This window comes from Equus przewalskii, chromosome 26 (genome assembly GCF_037783145.1).
Source record: "Equus przewalskii isolate Varuska chromosome 26, EquPr2, whole genome shotgun sequence".
Classification (NCBI taxonomy): Eukaryota; Metazoa; Chordata; class Mammalia; order Perissodactyla; family Equidae; genus Equus; species Equus przewalskii.
Window position 1 is genome coordinate 4435235 of NC_091856.1, and position 22117 is coordinate 4457351.

The 22117-nt window shown below is 40.0% G+C and overlaps 1 protein-coding gene across 3 annotated transcripts in view; it reads left to right on the forward strand.

Moving 5' to 3' along the window:
• Nucleotides 1–22117, forward strand: part of TDRD7 (tudor domain containing 7) — a 91066-nt gene that overhangs the window by 67866 nt on the left and 1083 nt on the right. For all 3 annotated transcript variants that reach the window (XM_070595834.1, XM_070595832.1, XM_070595833.1), the window contains exons 9-16: nucleotides 327–438; nucleotides 2755–2957; nucleotides 3960–4094; nucleotides 5544–5630; nucleotides 11392–11526; nucleotides 13075–13185; nucleotides 15076–15578; nucleotides 19628–19788. In XM_070595834.1, the coding sequence (XP_070451935.1) occupies nucleotides 327–438; nucleotides 2755–2957; nucleotides 3960–4094; nucleotides 5544–5630; nucleotides 11392–11526; nucleotides 13075–13185; nucleotides 15076–15578; nucleotides 19628–19788 (1447 nt within the window). The remainder of the gene's footprint in view (nucleotides 1–326; nucleotides 439–2754; nucleotides 2958–3959; nucleotides 4095–5543; nucleotides 5631–11391; nucleotides 11527–13074; nucleotides 13186–15075; nucleotides 15579–19627; nucleotides 19789–22117) is intronic.

Sequence of the window (22117 nt, forward strand, 5' to 3'; positions counted from 1 at the left end):
CCAGTGAAAGGGTGGGGACAGCCAGGGCTGGCAGAACCAGATGGCTGTGCTGCCGAGAAGCTGGCAACAGCAAGGCCACTGGCAGAGGCGCAGCAGACGAGTGGGCCTGGAAGGTCTGGAGCCCTGGCTCCCTGGCTGCAGCCCCAGCCGTTCTTTTCCGGACGAAGTCAGAGCTACCTCCCCTGGCATTTTCCAGGCAGTGCGGTGCCGCTTAACATGCTGATTATGGAGTAAAGTGGAGGCAATAAATGCATCAAGTGACTTTTTAAGAAGTAAAGATAAAGAATTTTTTTTGAACCTAAAATTGTTGTTTTTGTTATCATTAGGTATGCTATGTTGACTATGGTTTTAGTGAAAATGTTGAAAAGAGCAAAGCATACAAATTGAACCCAAAGTTCTGTTCACTCCCATTCCAAGCTACAAAGTGTAAGCTAGCAGGTAAGAGGAACTTTGTTAAAGCTCTCTCCGTCTGGATATGTTATTAGCATTGTACTTTTGAGTGGTTAAGTTGTAAAATGTACTCAGTATCTCAAGGTGTTGTGTTAGTTCTTGAAAGGTGTAAATAAATTCATGTTTAATGTGGTCTTTATAAGATGTGATCATTATAAAAATGTTATAATGTTTTTATTATATTTTTTGTTATAAATAACATATACTTCATTACAAAAATGTCTATTGGCCATTTTAAAGGGGTTTTTTTTGTTGTTCTGACTGCCCTAGCGACAACTGCTAGAGGCCCCGTGTCGTGGGATTTGATCAGTTTAAATCATGGTGTTTGACCTGTTGTGAAGTGACTCTCAGCTTTTTCGCCCTGACGTGGACTCTGTGGGTGCTGCTCTTTGCAAGTAACACACCCTCGTGCGCCCAACATGAGTTTGGCCATAGGTCCTGTGCAGCCTCTGGCACAGTCAATGTATCGCTGTTCTTTTGTTTCCTCCTCAGGGAAGCACAGAGGAATGGGCAGTGTGAGAGTGAAATTGTAGGGGTCACCTGAAAGTATGGAGGATGCAGTGGCCATGTTAGTGATGAGATAAGACATTGCATTGTGTCTGCATCATGCCAAGGGAGCCTGAACTAAGTTCAGAAGACGATCAAAATTCTGTCATGAAAATTAACGCTGCAAAGAAATACCTCCTGCCCAGCAAGGAGAAGTCTTCATGTCAGAGGAACTCGGTTTGGCTCTGTCTGTGAGATAAATCTCAAGTATTTTTAAAAGCCAAACCTGTGGGAGTTAGTTTTGAAAAGAATATAACAACAGCATAGGACAAGGTTTAGGTTGCTGAAATGAAAGGTTTGATAAAAGCTATAAAGTTATGTGCCTGGAGAACAGAACAAGAGCAAGAGAAAGGCAGCTCAGAGGCAGTCTGTGAACTTTTGACTGTGGATTTAAAGGGGAAAGATATAGAATAGACATGATAGTACCATTGGGGAAATTATGAGCCAGTTTTAATTAGTTTAATAGATTAACTTACAGTTGTCATATATATGATACATGGAACTATCACTTTCAGAGAATTTAAAGAGTAATTAGACTACAATAAAATTCATCTAATAGCCATTATATGTTAAACACTATTTAATCTTTCTTTGATAAATCAGAAAGTTCTTTAGTATCCTCTGGGTCATCATAGTCTACTTAAAAAGAAAGAAAAAGTGGTTGTCCAAATTTCCAATAAATGTGTGTTCATTTTATAAGAAAGAAATAATTGTGTATATTTAATTAGAAAATGAAAAAAGTCAAGGATATATTTTTAGGAAGACCGTCACAAATACACTATTGGCAGACATGATTGATTGATAGCTTCTTACATGTGCAGTTTCCCCTTATCTGCAGTTTCACTTTCCACAGTTTCACTTACCCCGAGTCAGCTGCAGTCCAAAAATATTAAATGGAAAATTCCAGAAATAATTCATAGGCTTTAAATTGCATTCCGTCCTGGGTAGCGTGATGAAATCTTGCATCATCCTGCTCCGTTGGCACCCGAGATGTGAATCACTCCTTTGTCCAGGGGATCCACGCTGTATACGCTGCCCGCCCGTTAGTCACTTAGTAGCAGTCTCCGTTATCAGATCGACTGCCGCAGTATCGCAGTGCTTGTGTTCCAGTCACCCTTAGTTTACTTAGTAATGGCCCCAAAGCACAAGAAGAGTGACGCTGGAAATTCGGATATGCCAAAGAGAAGCTGTAAAGTGCTTCCTTTAAGTGAAAAGGTGAAAGTTCTCAATAAGGAAAGAAAAAAATGCCGAAGTTGCTAAGATCTACAATAATTTTTATTACAGTGTATTGTTAGAATTGTTTTATTATTGTTGTTAATTTCTTAATGTGCCTGATTTATAATTTAAACTTTATCGTAGATATGTATGTTTGGGAAAAAACATAGTACATACAGAAAGGTATCCCCCACAGATAAGGGGGGACCACCGTATTAGTCTTTTTGTTTTAAGTATGTGTTGTATATAAAGTGAACGCTGTTTCTCCTAAGGTAGAAATTCTGATTGATCATCAACTTTTCTTCTTGTTTTAAGATTGCCTGCCTCAGTGTAAATCATTTGAAAGGGTATTCACAGTATAATATATATTTTAAAATTTAAGGGTGGGTAATGTAAAGAAGATTTTAAAAACAAAGCTTCCCTATAAAATTTAAGTATTTTAGTAATTCATAATTGTAATAAGTAGCCAAAACAAACTCAATCTATCCATCTTGAAATGATTCTGCTAATTAAGTTGAACTTAAAATATTCATTATTTTTCAGGATTGGAAGTTCTAAGCGATGATCCTGGTTTAGTGAAGGTGGTTGAATCTTTAACTTGTGGAAAGATCTTTGCAGTGGAAATACTTGAAAAAGCTGACGTTCCACTTGTTGTTCTGTACGATACCTCAGGAGAAGATGATATCAATATCAACGCCACCTGCTTGAAGGCCATATGTGACAAATCGCTAGAGGCTCACCTTCAGGTGCCACTGTGACCACTGTCGTGATCTGTTACACATATCATGGGAAAGAAAGTTAGAAAAGAATGTCATAAGTTTTAGGCTAACACTAGATAGAGACAGATTACATACTATTGAGAAAAAAAGAAAGGGGGACTGGAAGGGAGGGAAAATGCCAGAACAAATAGTAACGACTAGGATTTAGATTTTTGTTTTATTTTCCATTTATACGTGAGCTTATTTTCATTTTATGTGAAATTGTTTTGCAAAGATAATAGAGAAGGATAATACAAAAGAAGGGAAAGATAGATCAATGGAGATGTTTATTAAATTACTAGCTCTAAAATTTTTTAAATGTGAAGAACATAGATGTCTGCAAAGAAGGAAACCTTTAAATAAATTATAGAACAGCCACTCTAAAGAATAGGATGAGATGTTAAAAATGATCATTTTAAAGCCTTCATAGCAACACTGGGAAAATATTTAATAAATAGAACAGCAGTGAGTTGTCTTTATATTATGATTTGACAAAAAATGGCTAAAATTAAACCTTTACTGTGATTTCAGTTTTTAAACATTACTAAAATTTATGTGGCTTGTGGACATAGATTAGAAAGTAGGTTGATAATGGGATGAATTTTGTGAGAGTTTTCTATTTTCATTTCTGTTAATGTTGAAAAATATGTTTTATGTAATAATTCTTTTTCTAAACTAATGGAAAGAAAATAAACCAAAGTTAAAGATGTTCTTAGCCTTTCGGACAATGGAAAGTGGTAATAAGTTAATGTATGCAAAATGTCTACATTGTACGTGATACAAATGATATCCGATGCGCCATTTGGAAGGAGAGGTATCCAAATTAGTTTTTCACATTAAAGTTAGGAATTTCATTCTGTCTTATCTTCCAGCTTACTTAGAAGATTTTAAATTGCAGAGACTTTTAATGAGATATTTGGGTAGCTCCCCCTGAGGTAGGGCAGAGCTGTGCTGTATTCTCAAGCATCCTTGGTGTGTCTTTTGTTCCAGGTTGATGCCATGTACACGAATGTCAGAGTGGCAAACATTTGCTCTGATGGCACACTCTACTGCCAGGTGCCATGTAAGGGTCTGAACAAGCTTAACGACCTTCTGCATAAGATAGAGGACTACTTCCACTGCAAGGTATGGCACAGCGTCATCCCCTCTAAGATTAGTCCTGAAGTTGGAAACAAGAGTGGTCACTAAATTGTGTAAGTGTGCGGTAGGATCTCTAGAATAGTTGGGTAAGAGCCCCAGACTCAGAATTAAAAAAACACACACTGGTTTCCACACCGTAAAATGAGGATAATAATAGTGTGAACCCATAGCATTGTCATGAGGACTAGGCGCAAGACTGCCCAGCACAGTGCCTGGCACGTGGTAAGTCTCAACACCTGGTAGGTTTGTTATTTACAAGCTGCACTTGATGATCCTGCAGGGCAGCTGCCTGTCACTGTCTGCTAGAGCCAGCTGGCTCCTCTGCCTTGGGCACAGATGAAACCAGGGAATTTAGGAGGAGAATAAACTTCTAAGGCACCACTGCCTGAGCTCCTTATGGTGCCTGAAAATGTACCACCTCAGCAAATGTGGTTCTGCAGTTTAAATTTATTAATAAGCTCCTGCCCTTTGATTCTAGGATTCTTTTCTGAATCAGGATATGTAGAGGTTTGGGTTTTTTTTTTTAAGGTTCTGAGGTGATTTCCTTACCTTCATTAGGACATGATCATCGTAATCCAGAATATGCTATGGTTTTCAGCCCTGACCCCTGCCCCTGTAAGTGAACCCTTTCCTCTAACCTGCAAGCACACCGAGCGCCTCGGGGCACTCGCAGGCAGGGTTGTGTTGGAGCTCTTTGGGTATTTGTTTGCCTTACCAGAGGGTAGGCTTCTGGAGGGCAGGTACCTAATTCATCAGAGGCTGGCTCCGGTGACTCAAATGCATGCATGTGCTTACAACCTGTGGTGGTGAAAAGCACTCTTTATAGGCCCTGGTGCCCTGGTGCCTGAGTGGAGACATTGCCTTTGAGGAGAGTACAAACATTCCTCCTGACGAGAGAGACCATGGCAGGTCCCCAGCTTCAAGCTACTGCAGTATCACTGGCACTGATGACCATATTTGTGTTGATAACATTTCTTTTGTTTTAGAATTAGAATCTTATCTTTGAATCTAAATGTTAAAAGATGAAAAGAAGAGACCTCATGGACAGCCGGGCAGCCTCCTCACTTTCATCCAGGCTGTTCTCCTCTTTGTCAGATTTATCCTCCCTTTTCGTGTTTACCTGATGGCGCCAGAGCCTGGATGAATCATACTGACCTCCATGCTAACATTTGTAGGCATTTTAACAAGGCTGATTTATGAGCCGTGTGCAAGGAAGGAGAGTAGATGACTGCCACCAACAAATGTGTAAGAAACCAGGCAGAAGTTCTACAGCCCCCTGTACGTGTGCTGCGTCCACGGCAGCGCACTCCTTGCGGGAAGTCTGACTACAGACAGGGAAGCAGTCGGCCCGTGCCCCGGTGATGTTTTGCTAATGGTGTGGCAATGTGCCCTTTGCTAAGAGTAATAAAAGTGTCCTGCATCTCTGTTTTGTAGCACATGACCTCCGAGTACTTCGTTTCATTACCCTTCTGTGGGAAAATCTGTCTCTTCCATTGCAAAGGAAAATGGCTCCGAGTAGAGGTAAAGTCAGTCACTTGACCTTTTTTTTTTAAACTTATTACGAAACGTCAGACATACGAACAAGTTTTTTTAAAAATGGAATAAGCACCCGCATGCTCCTCACCAGTTTGAGAAATAAATCATGGCCAGTCTGGTTGGCCCTCCCCGTCTGCATCCCCTTTCTCCTCCTCCCTCGGGGAGCTGCCAGCTGAGTTTGGTGTTTCTCATTCCTATTCATGTCTTTATACTTTCACTATATTTGTATCTATACACACACACTTTTGCTATCTATATATTTTGATATATAGATAGTGGAAATATAGAAATGCATATGTATATAGAATATTTATAGTAAAAAATAAGTGAAGTATAACGAAATGGACAAATATTTTAAAAATGTGTGTAAATAGTAAACTGTGTTAATGCTTCTGAAACATCCTTTTTCGTTCTTTATGTGTGTGAGGTTCATCATGCTGATGTGTGCAGCTTGTTCGTTGTTTTCACTGCTGGGAGGTGTAACAATGTGCGACTGTGCCAACGATATCCCTCCGTTCTCCTCATGATGGATGTTTAGATTGTCTCTGATTTTTTTGTTAGGAACAGTGCTCCCCTGAACTTCCTGTGCAGTCTCCCAGAGTACCTATGTTGGGGTGGAATTTCTGGGTATAGGGAATGCATATCCTCAGCTTCCCTAGATACTCCCTTGTGCTCTCCAGAGTCCCCCATCTGTTGAGGGTGTGGCCCTGTGTGCGTTCCAGCTTCCTGGGGGGCCTCGGATCCTCCTTCCCTCCTGCCAGGATGGCTTTGGCTTCAGTGTTCACAGACTCCTCTATTTCCACTCTCTAACATTTGTCTCATTTTCTTGCAAGCTCGATTATGAATTTGAAAGGAGATTTGTTATATGTTATCATATATTTCTATATGTTTTTCAAAGGTGGGTTTTGGATTTTTGTGGGTCATGTTTCTTTCGTTTTTCTTTCCTCCTTTTTGTAGTATCTTGTTTGCCCAATTGCTAAAATTGCAAATTTGGGCCAGACTTTCTTTTCCTGTTTTTCCTTTGTTACAGAGGTACTTAATTTAGATTCAAGGACCTCTGCTTTCAGGGGGATTCTTGAAGCCCCTGGAATTATATGCAAATATTATTAGCATTTGTGTATTATATTTTGGGGGGGAAGTATCCATAATTTTCATGAGATTCAAAGAAACCAACCCTAAGAAAGTAAGAACCGTTGCTTTATTGATTTTTAAATACTTCCCGGCAACATTTCAATAACTTAATTATACTGATTTTCCTTTAAGGAAAACTTGGTCATGTCTACTTTAATGAAAGCAGCAATTTTGAAGTAATTATTGTCATTAATGTGAATGTGTGTCAGAAGGCTGAGATCTGGGGTTACGTGACCAAGAGTTATGTGCTAACTGTAAACTTCAAAAACAGGACTCATTAAGAAGGAACACAGCATTATTTGAATTTTAAAGCTCTGTGCTATTTAGTGTATTATGTATATAAATGCGCAAATACTTAGTTTTTTTGACCTTTTTTGAAATAATATCAGGCTTTTAGAAAGGTGCAAAAATAGTTCAAAGAGTTCTCATATACTCTTTACCCACTGTCTCCAATTGTTAACATCTTGCATAACCATTATCAAAACCAGGAAATAAACACTGATACAATACTGTTAAGCAATCTGCAGAACTTACTGACATTTCCCAGATTGTCCTGCAAATGTCCTTTTTCTGGTCTAGGATCCCGAGTTGTACGTAGTTGTCATATCTTTTTAGTTTCCTTGAACCTGGCAGTTGCTCCGTCTGTCTTTGTTATTCTTGGCCTTTTGAAGAGTAGCAATATTTTGTAGATTATCTCTCAACTTGAGTTTCTTCATGTGTGGAATCAGGTTATGCCTTTTGGGCAAAAATACCTTTTCAGTATATACACAAATACTTTAGATAAATATCTAGCTTTTTTTTTTTTTTTTGAGGAAGACTAGCCCTGAGCTAACATCTGCCAATCCTCCTCTTTTTGCTGAGGAAGGCTGGCCTTGAGCTAACATCCGTGCCCATCTTCCTCTACTTTATTTGTGGGACGCCTACCACAGCATGGCGTGCCAAGTGGTGCCGTGTCCACACATGGGATCCAAACCAGCGAACCCCAGGCCGCCAAAGCGGAACGTGCGCACTTAACCACTGTGCCTCCGGGCCGGCCCTCTGGCATTATTTTTATTACTATCAAATTGTGTATTGTCTACCTTTGAGGTAGCAGAAGTGTTCATTCTCTTAGTGATGCCTAGAAAGTTAGGCAAGGAAAAAGGATACATGTGTTCTTGACGTTGTAACTTATGTAAGCTTTATTTACTGCCTGTACATCCTGACCTTATTCCGTACGTCCAGCCAACTCGGTTCAGTGGCCGTCACACCCCCTCTTTCCTCCAAACACGTCCTGAGTGGTCTGCATTCTCTTTCTACACCACCTTCTGGTCAGTCCTCAGCCACTGGTGGTTGGCTTCTGCCTGCACTCACCAGAGAGCCTGTTCTTGCAACCGAACCTTAACTGCACGATCCAGTTACTATCTTCTAGGTCTTATCTTACCAGACCTGCTTGCTGCATCTAACATTGTTGACACTGGAAATTTTCTTATTAGGCTACCACATTGTCACATCCTCCTAATTTTCCTTATGATGTTCTAATGATTTCTTCTCTTATTTTTCACTCAAACCTCACCCCTACCCCCACCTCTAAAGTGTCAACGTCAGCATCCCCGAGTCCTATCCCGGCTTACCACTCTTCTCAGCCTCTGCATCCTTCTAGGCAATCCCATCTCATAGTTTCAGTTATCATCTTGCCTTTGATGTCTCCCAAATTTATTTTCCAGCCCTTGAAAAGCTTCATATTTGGGCAAAAAGCCAGCCTAATTGTCCATCTCATGAACCACTCAAGCTCTACATGTCTGAAACCAGAATCATCTTCTGCCGTTCTTGTCTTCTTCCTATGTCTGTATTTTGGGTGCCTCCATTCATGCAGCCATTCAAGCATTCAAGCTGTTCCTTTAGAGTTATCTTTGACTCCTTCTTCTTCCTCAGTCCCTGGTGCAGCCAGTCACCAAACCCTGCCTATTTTGTGTCTTTTGCCGTTTCTGGCCGAGATCACTGCAGTACCGTGCCGGGGGGTTCCCCTGCCTTCGCTCTTGTCTTCTTCCAGTGGAGCTCCACACCACTAGAGTGAGCAAGCCAAAATGCAAATAATAATATGTCACATTTTACTGAGACTTACTGTTTCCCAGACACTAAATGTTTTTTTAAACATGACTGATCTTATTTAATCTTCACAAAATCCTCTTATCCCCCATCTTACTGATGAGGAAAGTTATTCAGCTAGAAAGTAGGAGAGCTGATGTTTCAAACCAAATCTGTCTGACTCCAAAACCCTCACCCAGTCTTACCACAAACAACACATGGCCTCTTATAAGGCTGACCATCTCATTCTTCTGCTTAAGACTTGGTGCTCGTTTCTTCTTATCTACAGGTAGCGTCCAAATCCTTTAAGACATACTGTCTGGCCGTCCCAGTCCTTGCCTTTGGCCGTCTCCTGGCCTCATCTCTTGCCTCGCCTCTCCAACCAGCAAAATGCTCCAACACAACCAAAATGCTTGTAGACCCCACGTGTGAGAAATATGTGGTCTTTGCCCATCCTCTCCCTCTATTTGGAATGTTCCAATTAGCCTCTAACTAGACTGCTGCCAGCCTGCTTTGCTCCCATTCATCATTCACGGTCCAGATCTGAAAGATCTTATATCTAAATATAAATTTATGAAATTCCAGTTTGTGAAAAAATAAATACAAATGTCCAATAAATATGATTATTTCTTAAAGGAACACAAATTTACACAATTTAAGTGATCTAGCCAAAGAGTTTGTTAGATAAGTGACAATATAGCTATATGATAGACTGCTGTAACATTAAAGTGACGTAAGAGACTAATGACATAGAACAGTTTTATGAGACACTGAGTGAAAAATAGTCAATTATGTTATAGTATATACAAGTGTGTTCTAATTTTTGTAAATCTAACTTTTTGTAAATGCATGGATAAAAGACTAAAAGGATAATTGTAATCTATAGTAGATTACAAGTGATGTTTATATCATTCTTTTAAGTATCTAAATTTTCTATAATGGAGGCATTTTACTAAAATAGGAAAAAAAGTAAATTTTAAAGAAAAGTCCCAATTCTAGGCATTCCCTCCTCCTGAAAGCTTGCCCTAACATCTCCTTCCTGGCTAGGTCAGGTACCCATCCTCTATGTTCTCATAGTACCCTGTGCATAACTTGATTATTGCCCCTACTGCATTGTCTTATGATTATAGATTTGTGTTGTCTCTCAAGAGACCAGGAGCTGTCTGAGATGGGGAAGTATGTCCCTGTGGCCCAGTTATGCCTGGATATAATAAGCTTTCAAAATATACCATCCAGGGGCCAGCCCCGTGGCCAAGCGGCTAAAAGTTCGGATTCTCGGGTTCGGATCCTGGGTGTGGATTTACTCCACTCATAAGCCATGCTGTGGAGGCATCCCACATACAAAGTAGAGGAAGGTTGGCACAGATGTTAGCTCAGGGCTAATCTTCCTCAAACAGAAAGAAAAAAGAGGAGGATTGGCAACAGATGTTACCTCAAGGCAAATGTTCCTCTTGCACACACAAAAATAATAATAAAATATACCATCCATACCAATATATATGTTCCATATATATGTTTGAATAAATAAATACATTTTAAAATATTGCCCCATAGTACTGTTTGTGTTTATCATGTGTTAAGAGACTTAAAAAAATTATAAAATTTAATACAGCATTGTCTGGGGCAGTAGAAAAAGGCTTACTTTTGGTATATCTGACTTCTCTGCCAAGAGGGGTCAGGTTCTCCCTGCAGTCACCACACTGAAAGCCCCACCAATCGTTCTTAAGGTGGCAGTTCATGCAGTTATAGGCATGATGTTCCTGCCGGGGTGACTGTCCCAGCGGGCTCTATTTGGCTAATGTCACTATAGTCAATGATGGCAAATATCGTAATGACTTAGTAAGAGAAGTTACAGGCATTTAGAGGTGCACCCGGAATCTTATATTTCAGTGTTGCCATTTGATCACAGATAGGTAATTGCTTTGACTCAGTGTGTAATTTCTCAATTTTTGAATTATTAATTTGAGCTTATTTTACTTCTCTATGACTTTCTGAGTTTCAATTTTTTAGTTATAGGACAAATGATAAAAATTATCATTGGGTTTTCTGGTGAAACTATAAAATACCAAAATATGTTATGACTTAGAAATATGTAGTATTTACTACTAGTAAAATTCTGTCTCTGAGTTCTCTCTATTCTTCATTTCCTCATTGCTAAGACACAATAGTTTTTTTCCTCACATTTTATTATTTTGGAGAACACACTGCACCTTATAATCAACAATATATAATAATGTGTAAAATTATTGTATATCAATAGTGTCCTAAAATTGAGAACCTAGTAGATATTACTATATTTATTAATTTTACTGATTATTATTAGTTTAGTGGTTTTTACTGATTAAATGAATTAACAACTAGATGTTGAAATCAGTTCTATTCTGAAAGAATACTTATTTGGCAGAAAGTACATTTTAAAATAAGATAAAATTAACACTGATAGTCTTTATTGCTTTTATATGCAATTTGGAGTTGTACAAATGTAATTGCACAGAAGCGTGTGGGCCTTTGGGGTGTGCTAATAAATTAGCCAACACACGTCTCATTGCAGATCACCAACGTTCACAGCAGCCGGGCTCTTGACGTTCAGTTCCTGGACTCCGGCACCGTGGCATCTGTAAAGGTGTCCGAGCTCAGGGAGATTCCCCCTAGGTTTCTGCAAGAGATGATCGTGATCCCACCTCAGGTACTGGGCGCTACGGGCCGGAGGGCTTTCCTGGAGGAGGCGTGCAGGCGCTCACAGTCGTTTTGAGATGCCCTCTCAGTTGTGATCTTGATAATGACCCAAGTCTGAGGTTGTAACAGAATTGGAAGTTGTCCATATGTGGTTGTTCACTGGTTTTCGGACGTAAAATTTGGCCAACTTAGACGAGACTAGTCAAACTTACAGAACGTTGGTTGATAAATGTGTGATTTAAGGGTGTATGGTCATTAGGCTGTGTGTCCAGGTTCCACCTTAGTACTTAGATGCCAGTGCTGACTTCTACACAGTTTTAGGATATTCTATGTAAATATTTTCTCCCAGAGTTCTCAGTTTATTTAGGTAATTATTGTCTTCAGAAATGTGTTTATATTTAATCATTTTCTTTTGTGATCTTTTCCCGTAGATTTTAGTAAAAAGATTAACTTCAGTCTATCCTTTCTCTACTGGTAAAAAAAAAAATCAGATGATAAGAATTTTGAATTATTTTGACTTAATTAAAATTGTTAAGAATTATTTCCTACCTTTAGGAGCCATAAAGGATTTTGTACAGAAATCAGGGTTTTTTTTAAAAATAAAATTGTTCAACATTCTGTAATTTCAAAAGGCCATGTGACTTATATTTGCTAGAGGATATCTTACACCATCAAAACTCAGTGAATAAAAAGTACTTGACGGTGATTAGCATGGCTTTTTATGATTTCTCTCACTCCAGCCTTTTCTAAAATGACTGTTACAGAGAAGCTGTTTAACTTGTGTTCAAGCCAGGCTCAGAGGGGAGAAGGAATCCAGGAATCCTGGAAGTGGGTTTTTTTCCTCTTCACAAAATTGCCTCTGTCCATTCAGAGGCTCCATCAGACTGAAGGGCATCCCTGAGGTCACTTTTACTCTCTGTTGTAGCCGTTGTACAAAAGGTTCTGCCGTGATGGTGGGAGGTAAGAAGCACCAGGGAAAATGAGGCTTTTAGGTGCCTGTGGATTTCAGGCTTTCTAGCCCTCCTTAATTCTCATTACAACCTCCTTCAGAAGGTGAGCCCAAGTGCCCAGCAGCCACAGGTGCTCAGGAAATGCTGAATGAAGCACTAAGCCTCCAAAAAGATGTTTGCGACAGGTGTCAGAGTTCATCCAAATGACACTTCATTTTTGTCTAGTTGGACTCCGAGGGAAGACCCAGATATCAGTCCCGATCCTGTCTTCAATCTTACACAAATAAGTCTCTCTGCGTCTCTTTCACCACCTGTAAAATGGGGTCACAACATTGGCCTGTCATGCAGAAGTATTGTAGGGGGAGAGGTACATGAAGTGCCTGGTATAAGCCCTGGCTTGTAATAGATAAGTAGAGACAATGGTAGTAATGTAAAGAGAGCCGGGAACATAACAGATGCTCCAGCTGAGAGCTGTGATTGTCATTATTAGCTGTTGCATGCTTTCTATCTTGGCAACATCTGACTTGTAGGAAAATAATATCAACATTATTCCATAAGTACCTATTTTAAGACGGTGAGTTTGTTTTTTCATCATGTTTTCTTTTCAGGCTATAAAGTGCTGCTTAGCAGATATCCCACAGTCTATTGGCATGTGGACACCAGATGCTGTGCTTTGGTTGAGAGATTCTGTTTTGAATTGCTCGGACTGTAGCATTAAGGTTAGTTATCTTATGGCTCTTGATACCTTTAGAAAGGGAGCTGTCAGCCGGAAGGGCTCATTTGGTTTTTTGAAGGAGTTTTATCTTACTATAAACTGATGCTTTAATGTCTGACACCTTTTTATAGTCAAGAGGTTGGTTATATGTGTAGCTATAAGATATTTCTTGGTTTAGTTTTGATTTAAGAATTTATACTGTATCTCCAGTATTATTTTAAATGTAATTTTTCCATTATTAATAAGGTAGCAGAGATGATTCTCTGCTCCTATTTTGCTCCATGATAAGGAATTAAGTCTCCAACAGAGGGACCATATGTCTCTTGATAAATTTTTCTAAAGACCATTTAAATACGTCCCCTATTTCTTTTTCTTTCTAAAGTAGAATAGATTATAAACAAATCGTTTGCTTATAATCTTGATTTTTGCCTCTTTTCCTAAAGTTTATTTAAACTGTTTATTTCACTAGCTCATTTCTTTTTCTGCGCTTTTGCATCTTCATATCAAAAACATTGCTCATATTTCCAAGAATAGGAATGTGAGATGATATTTCTGTTTTAAGTGATACAAATAGTATTATTTTATATAAGCATTTAACAATTAAATGTCCTTGAGAAATATCTTCATGAAGTTCTCTAAATTATTCTGGCTCACACTGATTTTCCTATCTTCATCCTCCTCTAGCTTTATAATACACAATTACACAATTACATACCAGTTTATATTCCTCAGTTGCCACATGATAATGAATATTGTTTTCTCATGTACTTTGTAAGCGCCTAAAGCCAGGGTAATGGATACTCAACAAAAATATTTTTTAATGGTTGATTTTTTTGAAATGGTACTTCTGTATAGGAAATATCAAAATGAATTAGCAATCAGTACTTCATTAGCACTCCAAAGGATGAATTTAAATAGATTCTCCTCGCTAGAAAAAAATTTAAAAAGTCACTTCCTGTAGAAGGCTTGCCTCGCTGGTGTCGCCCTGTCTTCAAGCCTGCGCTCCTGCCTTTCATTCCCACCCCTATTTGATAAAAGGTAGATGCGTCTTTTTTTTTTTTATCATTCCTAAGATAAACCAGAGGAGCTGATGAGAAGAATTAACAATCACCAGCCCTTTGGGACACCCAGCCGTGCAGTCCTGGTTATCAACGTGTGGTGCTCCATACACACACTCACCCCTCTGGCAGCAAGAGCAGCAGTAGCTAGGTAGTCACAGGTCTCCTAGGCAAAAGGTGCAAAACTGTAATTTTGGCCTATTCAGTGGAGCTTTCTTCCTCCTTTTCTCCCCCGGTCCCTCTCTTCCCATGTAACTCGGGGAGAGGGTGAGGGGTGAGGGCGTACATTAGGACCAAACAAGGAATTTGGACCACAGGTCAGGAGGGTATGGTGAATGTCACACTGCTTCTTTCCCTCCCCGTCTGAGAGAGCAGCAGCCTTAGCCAGATGCTTAGAGGACCTTCTGCCGTTGTCGTTATTTCTTATTGTTGAAGCTGAGTGAGGAACACATGGGGATTCATCATACTAGTCTTTCTACCTTGAGTGTTTTAAAATGTCATTAATAGAAAAAAGTGTTAATCATGATATATAGAATCACTTTCTCTCAATGATAATGACCTCCAGCATAAGTTATTCTCAAGAGTCTTTATAAGTTAGTAAATTTTTCATTTCCATAAGCTTGCTGCTGGTTTCTAGACTATTTTGACTTAAGAGCCCATTCATTGCTACAGCTGTGATAGATAATTCATCTTACCTTAAATAAAATGCATGTTAGCAAGTCAGGTTTTCTTTGCAAAATACTGTGTTTTAATATTTAAGGCTAATATTATAACTGCCTCTCAGAATTCACTGTGAACTTGGATTTCTTGAATTGTTTTTTGTCTGTTTTCCGAAGGTTACAAAAGTGGATGAAACCAGAGGGATCGCATATGTTTATTTATTTACTCCTAAGAACTTCCCTGATCCTCATCGCAGCATTAACCGTCAGATTACAAATGCAGACTTGTGGAAGCATCAGAAGGATGTGTTTTTGAGTGCCATATCCAGCGGAGCTAGTTCTCCCAACAGCAAGAGCGGGAACACCCCCATTTCAGGCAACACTGGAGAGAATTTCAGAAAGAGCCTCACAGATGTCTTCAAAAAGTCTGTGATGGACCACACCAGCTCTTTCTCCATGGAGGACCTGCCACCTCCTATCCACTTATCAAAGCCAGGGGAACACATGGATGTGTACGTGCCTGTGGCCTGTCACCCAGGCTACTTTGTCATCCAGCCATGGCAAGAGATACATAAGTTGGAAGTTCTGATGGAAGAGATGATTCTATATTACAGTGTGTCTGAGGAGCGCCACATAGCGGTGGAAAAAGACCAAGTGTATGCTGCAAAAGTGGAAAATAAGTAGGTCCTTGGACAAAGCATTTTATTCTACTCCTAAGAAAAATATGTAGAATGATAACCAAGAGTGCTTAGTCCCTGCAGGGGGACTCGGAACTGCGCGAATGGGGATTTTGAATGTGAATTGAGACTAATGAATGTGCAGTTTTCTAATGTTTACAATGATGTCGTTCATCTAAAAGTCTAGTGGACCGTATTCCTGCTAAAACCCGATTATATCTAAAGTGAAGGTTTAAGAAGGCTTTTTCTATTTTTCTATTAGAAACAAATTATTTTGTGCAGAAAATAAGGTTTAATTACTTTCTAATTTTCAAAATATTTATTTTAGGAAATCTGGAAAATACAAAAAAGTATAAGAAATTAAAATCAGCCAACCAACATAACCCTTGTTAAACTACTTATGTGTTTCTTCTAGTTTTTTTCTATACATATTTATACAATTGGTGTATTAGTATTATAAATAATTTTGTGCCTATTTTTTTCACCTAACATAATCCTGTGAACAATTTTCCATGTGATAAAATTTCTTCATAAACATTTTTAATGGCTGAATCATATAGAGAAATCATCATTTACTTATCATTCTCCTTTGTCATGTAGGTTTTCTCCTCCTAGATTTTTCACTATTATAAATACAGTTGAGCGTAAATCTTTGTTTGCATCTCTGATTCTTTATTTTCGGGATAGATTCCTAGAGGAGAAATTACTTGTTTAAAGAGTGCGGGGTTCTTGCTCTGTGCTGTCACGTGCTTCCTGGAGAGCTTGCGCCACCTTTCGTAAGGGGCAGTAGAGTGTATTTCACAGCTCTTTGCCTTTGGACAGTGAGAACCGTAATGCCTTACATTTGTTTAGCACTGCCGTCTGTTTTCTCACGGTTTCACATTTGGATCCACGCCCTCCTTCCTGAAGCCCCCTCACTATGTGCTGGTTCCACCCAGTGAAGCCCAAGCACTACAGACTACACTCTACACTCCTTCCACGGGAGCCCTAGGAGATGGCACAGCCGCCCCTGTCCTGTCCCCTTGGCCAGCTTTCTTAGGAGAAATGGACAAGTTGATTTGATGATGCTGAACACAAAGAACTGTCTCCCCACTCCCGCCCAGCACACACAAAACACACATACACACCCCCCAAAACTCAGTTTAAAAGGTCAAACTGCTTATTTCTTCTATAAAATGCTTTCATTCTTTCTTAAGATAGCAAGCCTAGGCGTTTATAAAATTTTGTTATTTTCATAGGAGAAAAAAACTAATTTTCAGCTCTTAAAAATGAAAAATATAATACCTCTCATTCTGAAAAGCATTCAACTTAAAAGTCGTAAGCTTTTCATCTTCAAAAAAACATTTTTACTATGTTGTGTCATTTACAACTGGAAGCATAAATGGGTTTAATTCCATATGGGAACATTATTTGTGTAAATTTGCCTCATCAGAATTCTTTGCAGGATAATTTAATCACAGTTAAAATCCAACTAATGTTAACTCTTATCTGAGGGGCAGATTAATGATGATTAGTGATGGGGAGGTTCTACTTAGAGGCAAGGGTTGTGTCGGGTTGGAGAACCCATAAACTGGAGACCTGTAGTGTGGGACTTCAGAGTCCACCCCCCTCCACGGGTGGAACAGTTTTGCCCCAGGACTCTTGGGTTTTAACCAGTTAATTTGTCCCCAGATTATCAAGGGATGTCTTATGTATAAGAACAGATTATCTGATATTTTTTTAACTTTATGAACTGAATCAGTGTAAAGTGTTTAGAGCTTCTGTCTTGTTTACAACCCAGACTATTTACTAAGCCTTGTTCCCAAATGCGGTGAGTTAAGACTTTGGAGTTTCAGATACACTTTGATTACAGTGGTTTTCAAATCCATCTCAGCTTCAGAATAACCTGGAAAACCTATGAAAAGTGCAGATTCTCCTACCTCACCCCCGGCATCCTGGATCAGAATCCCTGGGAATAGAACCCTAGAGTCTGTGTTTTTAACAAACTCTCCAGGGGATTCACATGTGCACTGAAATTGGTAATCTAATCAAAATGGAAGCCTGTCTTTAAGCTATAAGTTTTGAAAATTGAAAGCTAAATAGAAGCACCACCCATGAGTTTTCTGATGGCTCTCCTCACTGCTCTGTACCTCTTATTTATAGACTAAAAGTACAGACTACCATCGTTTGCCCTGTACAATTTAGAAACAGTGATATCGTTGGAAACCAAATGTTTTCATCTCCTTTTGCACTTAGACAAATTAGCAACCTGCACCAAATTGCCATTTCCACATATGAAAATTTCTCTTCAGTTTATCTGAAGTTCTTATTTACACAGCTTATCTTCATTTTAATAATTACAGTAATAATGATGATAGCTACCATTTGCCAAGTGCCTATTATATGCCAAAGTAATGTGCTAGGTGCTTTACAGTCATGCACCACATAATGACGTTTTGTTCAGTGACAGACCGTATATTCAGCGGTGGTCCCATAAATCAGCACCATAGGGCCTAGGTGTGCAGTAGGTTATACTATCTAGGTCTGTGTAAGTGTGCTCTGTGATGTTCACACAACGATGAAATCACCTAATGGCGCACTTCTCACAACGTGTCCCCATCATTAAGCAACACATGCTGTGTATGTATTATTTCTGCAAGTAAGTTAAAATTAAATATTACATGTGAGATAACTGCAGCTCAGAGAGGTTAAAGAGCCCAGGGTGACACAACTGAAAAATGCCCCAGGTGGGACTCCAGCTCAGGTCCGTTTGGCCCCCAAAGCTCATGTACTTTGGCTACCTTTTCATGTCCCCCTTGTCTCTGCGATCCATATGTTATTGCTTGCTGCGCTTTGGCCTTATCTGAAGGTTTCTGGAGTGCCCCCAGGAGCCTCCACTCACATACAGCGTTTAAGGTTGGCCTCTTTGCAGCTTTCCTGTGATGGTTCACCCTGTAGCAGCTGTGTGGGCTTCTTACACGCTGTCTCTGTTAGTAGCCTTGGCTGGAGCATTAGTCCCGTCTGGCCAGCCCCAGCCCAGGAGTGTGTTGCAGCGAAGGGCCTGCTGTTCCACTGGGCTTGTGGCTGATAAACCTGTTTCAGAGGGCTCACCATTTAGGACCAGAGACGCTTCCTTTTTAGACATTATGAACAATCCTCCTTTCCTTAGTGTAATAATAGTCTTTAATCATGTAAGCAAGACTATAAGACTTTAAAGTGGTCCTTCACACCTGAACTTTGAAGTCTAGGTTTTCCTCAGTTTAATGGTGATGATGTAGGCTCAGAGAGGGAAAGTATATTCGTGTGAATTTCTTTCTTGCACCTTGAACTCCAGATCTGAAACCATGCTCTTCTTCTTTCCCCGTATTCTCCTACCATTTCCAGGTTCTTTATTTTAGTTGGTGAATTGGATTTTGTGTTTTGTTTTATTTAGTTTTTTAATCTCCTTACTTGGCATAATTAACATTGTCAACTTTGCATCCAGAACTTTCTGTAATCTTTTCCTACCTTCCCAGTCTGACTTTCTCTTCCATTCCTCCACGCGTTCTAACTCGTAGCTACATAGATGTGCTTGCTCTGCTCCAACCACCATACCCTGTAAAGTTGTCTCTGCTTTTTGTCTCGTGTGTCTTCAGCCTGGCCTGGTCCTGCTTGTCTCACTCCTTCCACCTTCCTCACATGTACCTTGTCCCAAAGAAGCGGCCATCCACTCTCTACCCGTCAGAGTGAAGGGATCCACTAGCCTTGTCCTGATCATCTTCCGTGGCCTTTGTTTCATTCTGCTTAGTGATGGTTGGCAGATCGTGTGTCATTCTCCTTTACTAGCTCCATAAGGCCTGTGAAAGGGTGTTGAGTGAACAAATTCCATCAAATGAGCTGGTGGCAAAGCAGAGGATAGTAACCTTTGGGGAAAAAAGAAGGAATCTCTTTAAAAAACTTCCACGACAGTATAGGTTTATATTTTGATAAACATCGTTCAGACTGACTTTTCTTTTTATCATAAAATGTTACCCTGAAAGCAGGTGTTGATTCTTGTGTGTTTTTTCTTCCTTTTTAATTCAATGCACGTTTAGGTGGCACAGGGTGCTTTTAAAAGGAATCCTGACCAATGGACTGGTGTCCGTGTATGAGCTGGACTACGGAAAGCACGAATTAGTTAACATAAGAAAAGTGCAACCCCTGGTGGACATGTTCCGGAAGCTGCCCTTCCAGGCGGTCACGGCTCAGCTAGCAGGTAACTTCTGTGGAATCGGAACTCATGTCACAACGTAGTTTATATTGTCATTTTGTCCTGGGTACTTAGGGAGTACCAAATCATTGGCCTGTTGAGTTCGCTTCTTTTTTTTTTGCACAACTTCCCAACCATATTAGAAATAATCTTAATGATCGCTCACAGTCATGCCCTCCCACTATATCTGCTGTTTCTGTTTTTCCATATTTCTCTTTCTGGTTTCACGTATGAGTATATTTCTAAAGCTGTGATCTTAGTACTGGTACAATATTGCATTCTGCTTTCTTCATTAAGCATTTTTTTTCCCTCATTACTTTTTGGCTGGTTGTTTGATGGTCTTGATAATGATTTTTAATAGCTGCAAAATATTCTGTTTAATCATGTTCCCTATTGTTGAACTTTTAGGTTGTCTACACTTTGGTTGTGGTATTAAGAAAAGAACCTGCAGCTATGTATACTAGCTAAAACAAACAGTGAAACAACCTAAAAAACCAACAAGAGAACATTGCACAATTAATATTTCATAATTTACTGCATAAATTATAATACGTTTACATAATGGATTTTCACGATTATAAAACATTCCTGGGTCATAGACCATTTTCGTGGCCAAGTGAGTTTCCAGTTGCGTTGCAGCCAACGGCACGTCACCACGGTCACACCAGCCTGTCGACAGTGGTTACAGTCGGAGGAGCTGAGCTAACGGCTGTGCAGTGGCGCTTCCATAGTGTAGTCTGTTGAGATTTCGTTGTATCTTTTGTGGAAGTGGTGTAAACGTTGGCGGCTCCTCTGTGTGCACTCTACCAGCAGGGAGCACCAGCAGTTAGAGGCAGCTCCACCCAGAGGCCTGTCAGCATGAGCAGAGGGTGTGGCAGCCAAAAGGGCTGAGGGGCACAGACACCTCCAGTCACCCAGGCTCTCTGTGCCCCGCCACGCTGGGCTGTGGGGAGTTTGGACCGTGTGGTGCCTCCCTGATTCCTCACCCTCGCGCAGTCCATACATTTAGCACAGTAGCACAGTGGCAGAAGTGATTTGATCTCAGAAATGAGGGAAACTATATATGTAGGTTTTTTTTTTTTTAAAAGATTGGCACCTGAGCTAACAACTGTTGCCAATCTTTTTTTTTTCTGATTTATCTCCCCAAATCCCCCCCGTACATAGTTGTATATCTTAGTTGCACGTCCTTCTAGTTGTGTCATGTGGGACGCTGCCTCAGCGTGGCCTGATGAGCAGTGCCATGTCCACGCCCAGGATCTGAACTGGCAAAAACCTGGGCCACCACAGCGGAGCACGTAGACTTGACCGCTCGGCCACAGAGCCGGCCCCTAGATTCTTCTTTTAATTATTGACTAGCTTTTATTGGAGAGATAGATATTTCCTTATTTTGAAGTATTTGCCAGTTTCTTTATGCCTCCTACTAGAATTCAAAGGAAACTCCCATGGTACTTGGATATGAACCAAAAATGGCATTTTGCACATGGCATGGCTTCCATTCATCTGCTTTGAACTCAAAACTCTAAATGGTTTCTTCATATTTAATGGTTACATTTTTTAATTTTTATTTTTTAATATTCAGGTTTTGGTAACAACACATTTTGTTAAACATGACAATCAAACTGCCCAGAGGGGGAGTCTCTGTGAGGAATGGGTGCCTGGCACCATCATCCCCACCACCAGCATCATGGCTGTCATTCACTGGTGCTCACTATGTGCAAGGGACTCCACCGCCCCACACTAGGAGGTTTAGCTGCTGTTACTATCACTATGACACAGATCAGGAGACAGCGGCTTAGAGACTACGCAAGGCTTCTCTTGTGGGAGATTCTTTTTTTTTGGTGAGAAAGATTGGCCCTGAGCTAATATATCATGCCAATCTTCCTCTTTTTGCTTGGGGTCGATTGTCGCTGAGCTAACATCTGTGCCAGTCTTCCTCTATTTTGTATGTGGGACACCGTCTCAGCATGGCTTGATGAGCAGTGTGCAGGTCTGCCCCCAGGAGCCAAACCCCTGAATCCTGGGCTGCCAAAGCAGAATGCATGAACTTAACCACTACACCACTGGGCCGGCCCCTTGTGGGAAATTCTTAATAATCAGAGAACTTAGCCCACTCACTATATACATAATAGGTCTTTTAAATTATATGTGAAACTCCCAGACTTTGGTCACTGTGGGGCATAATTTATAGTTTATCTAATGTAGTATATATGGACTTAAATTATGTTAGTTTAGTAGTATTTCTTGGAAAATACATATTTTTGTCTCAATTTTGTTTTAAAATCTAATTTAAATTCTTCAACTTGAGTTCTCAAGTTTGAAAGTCATGGGGATTTAG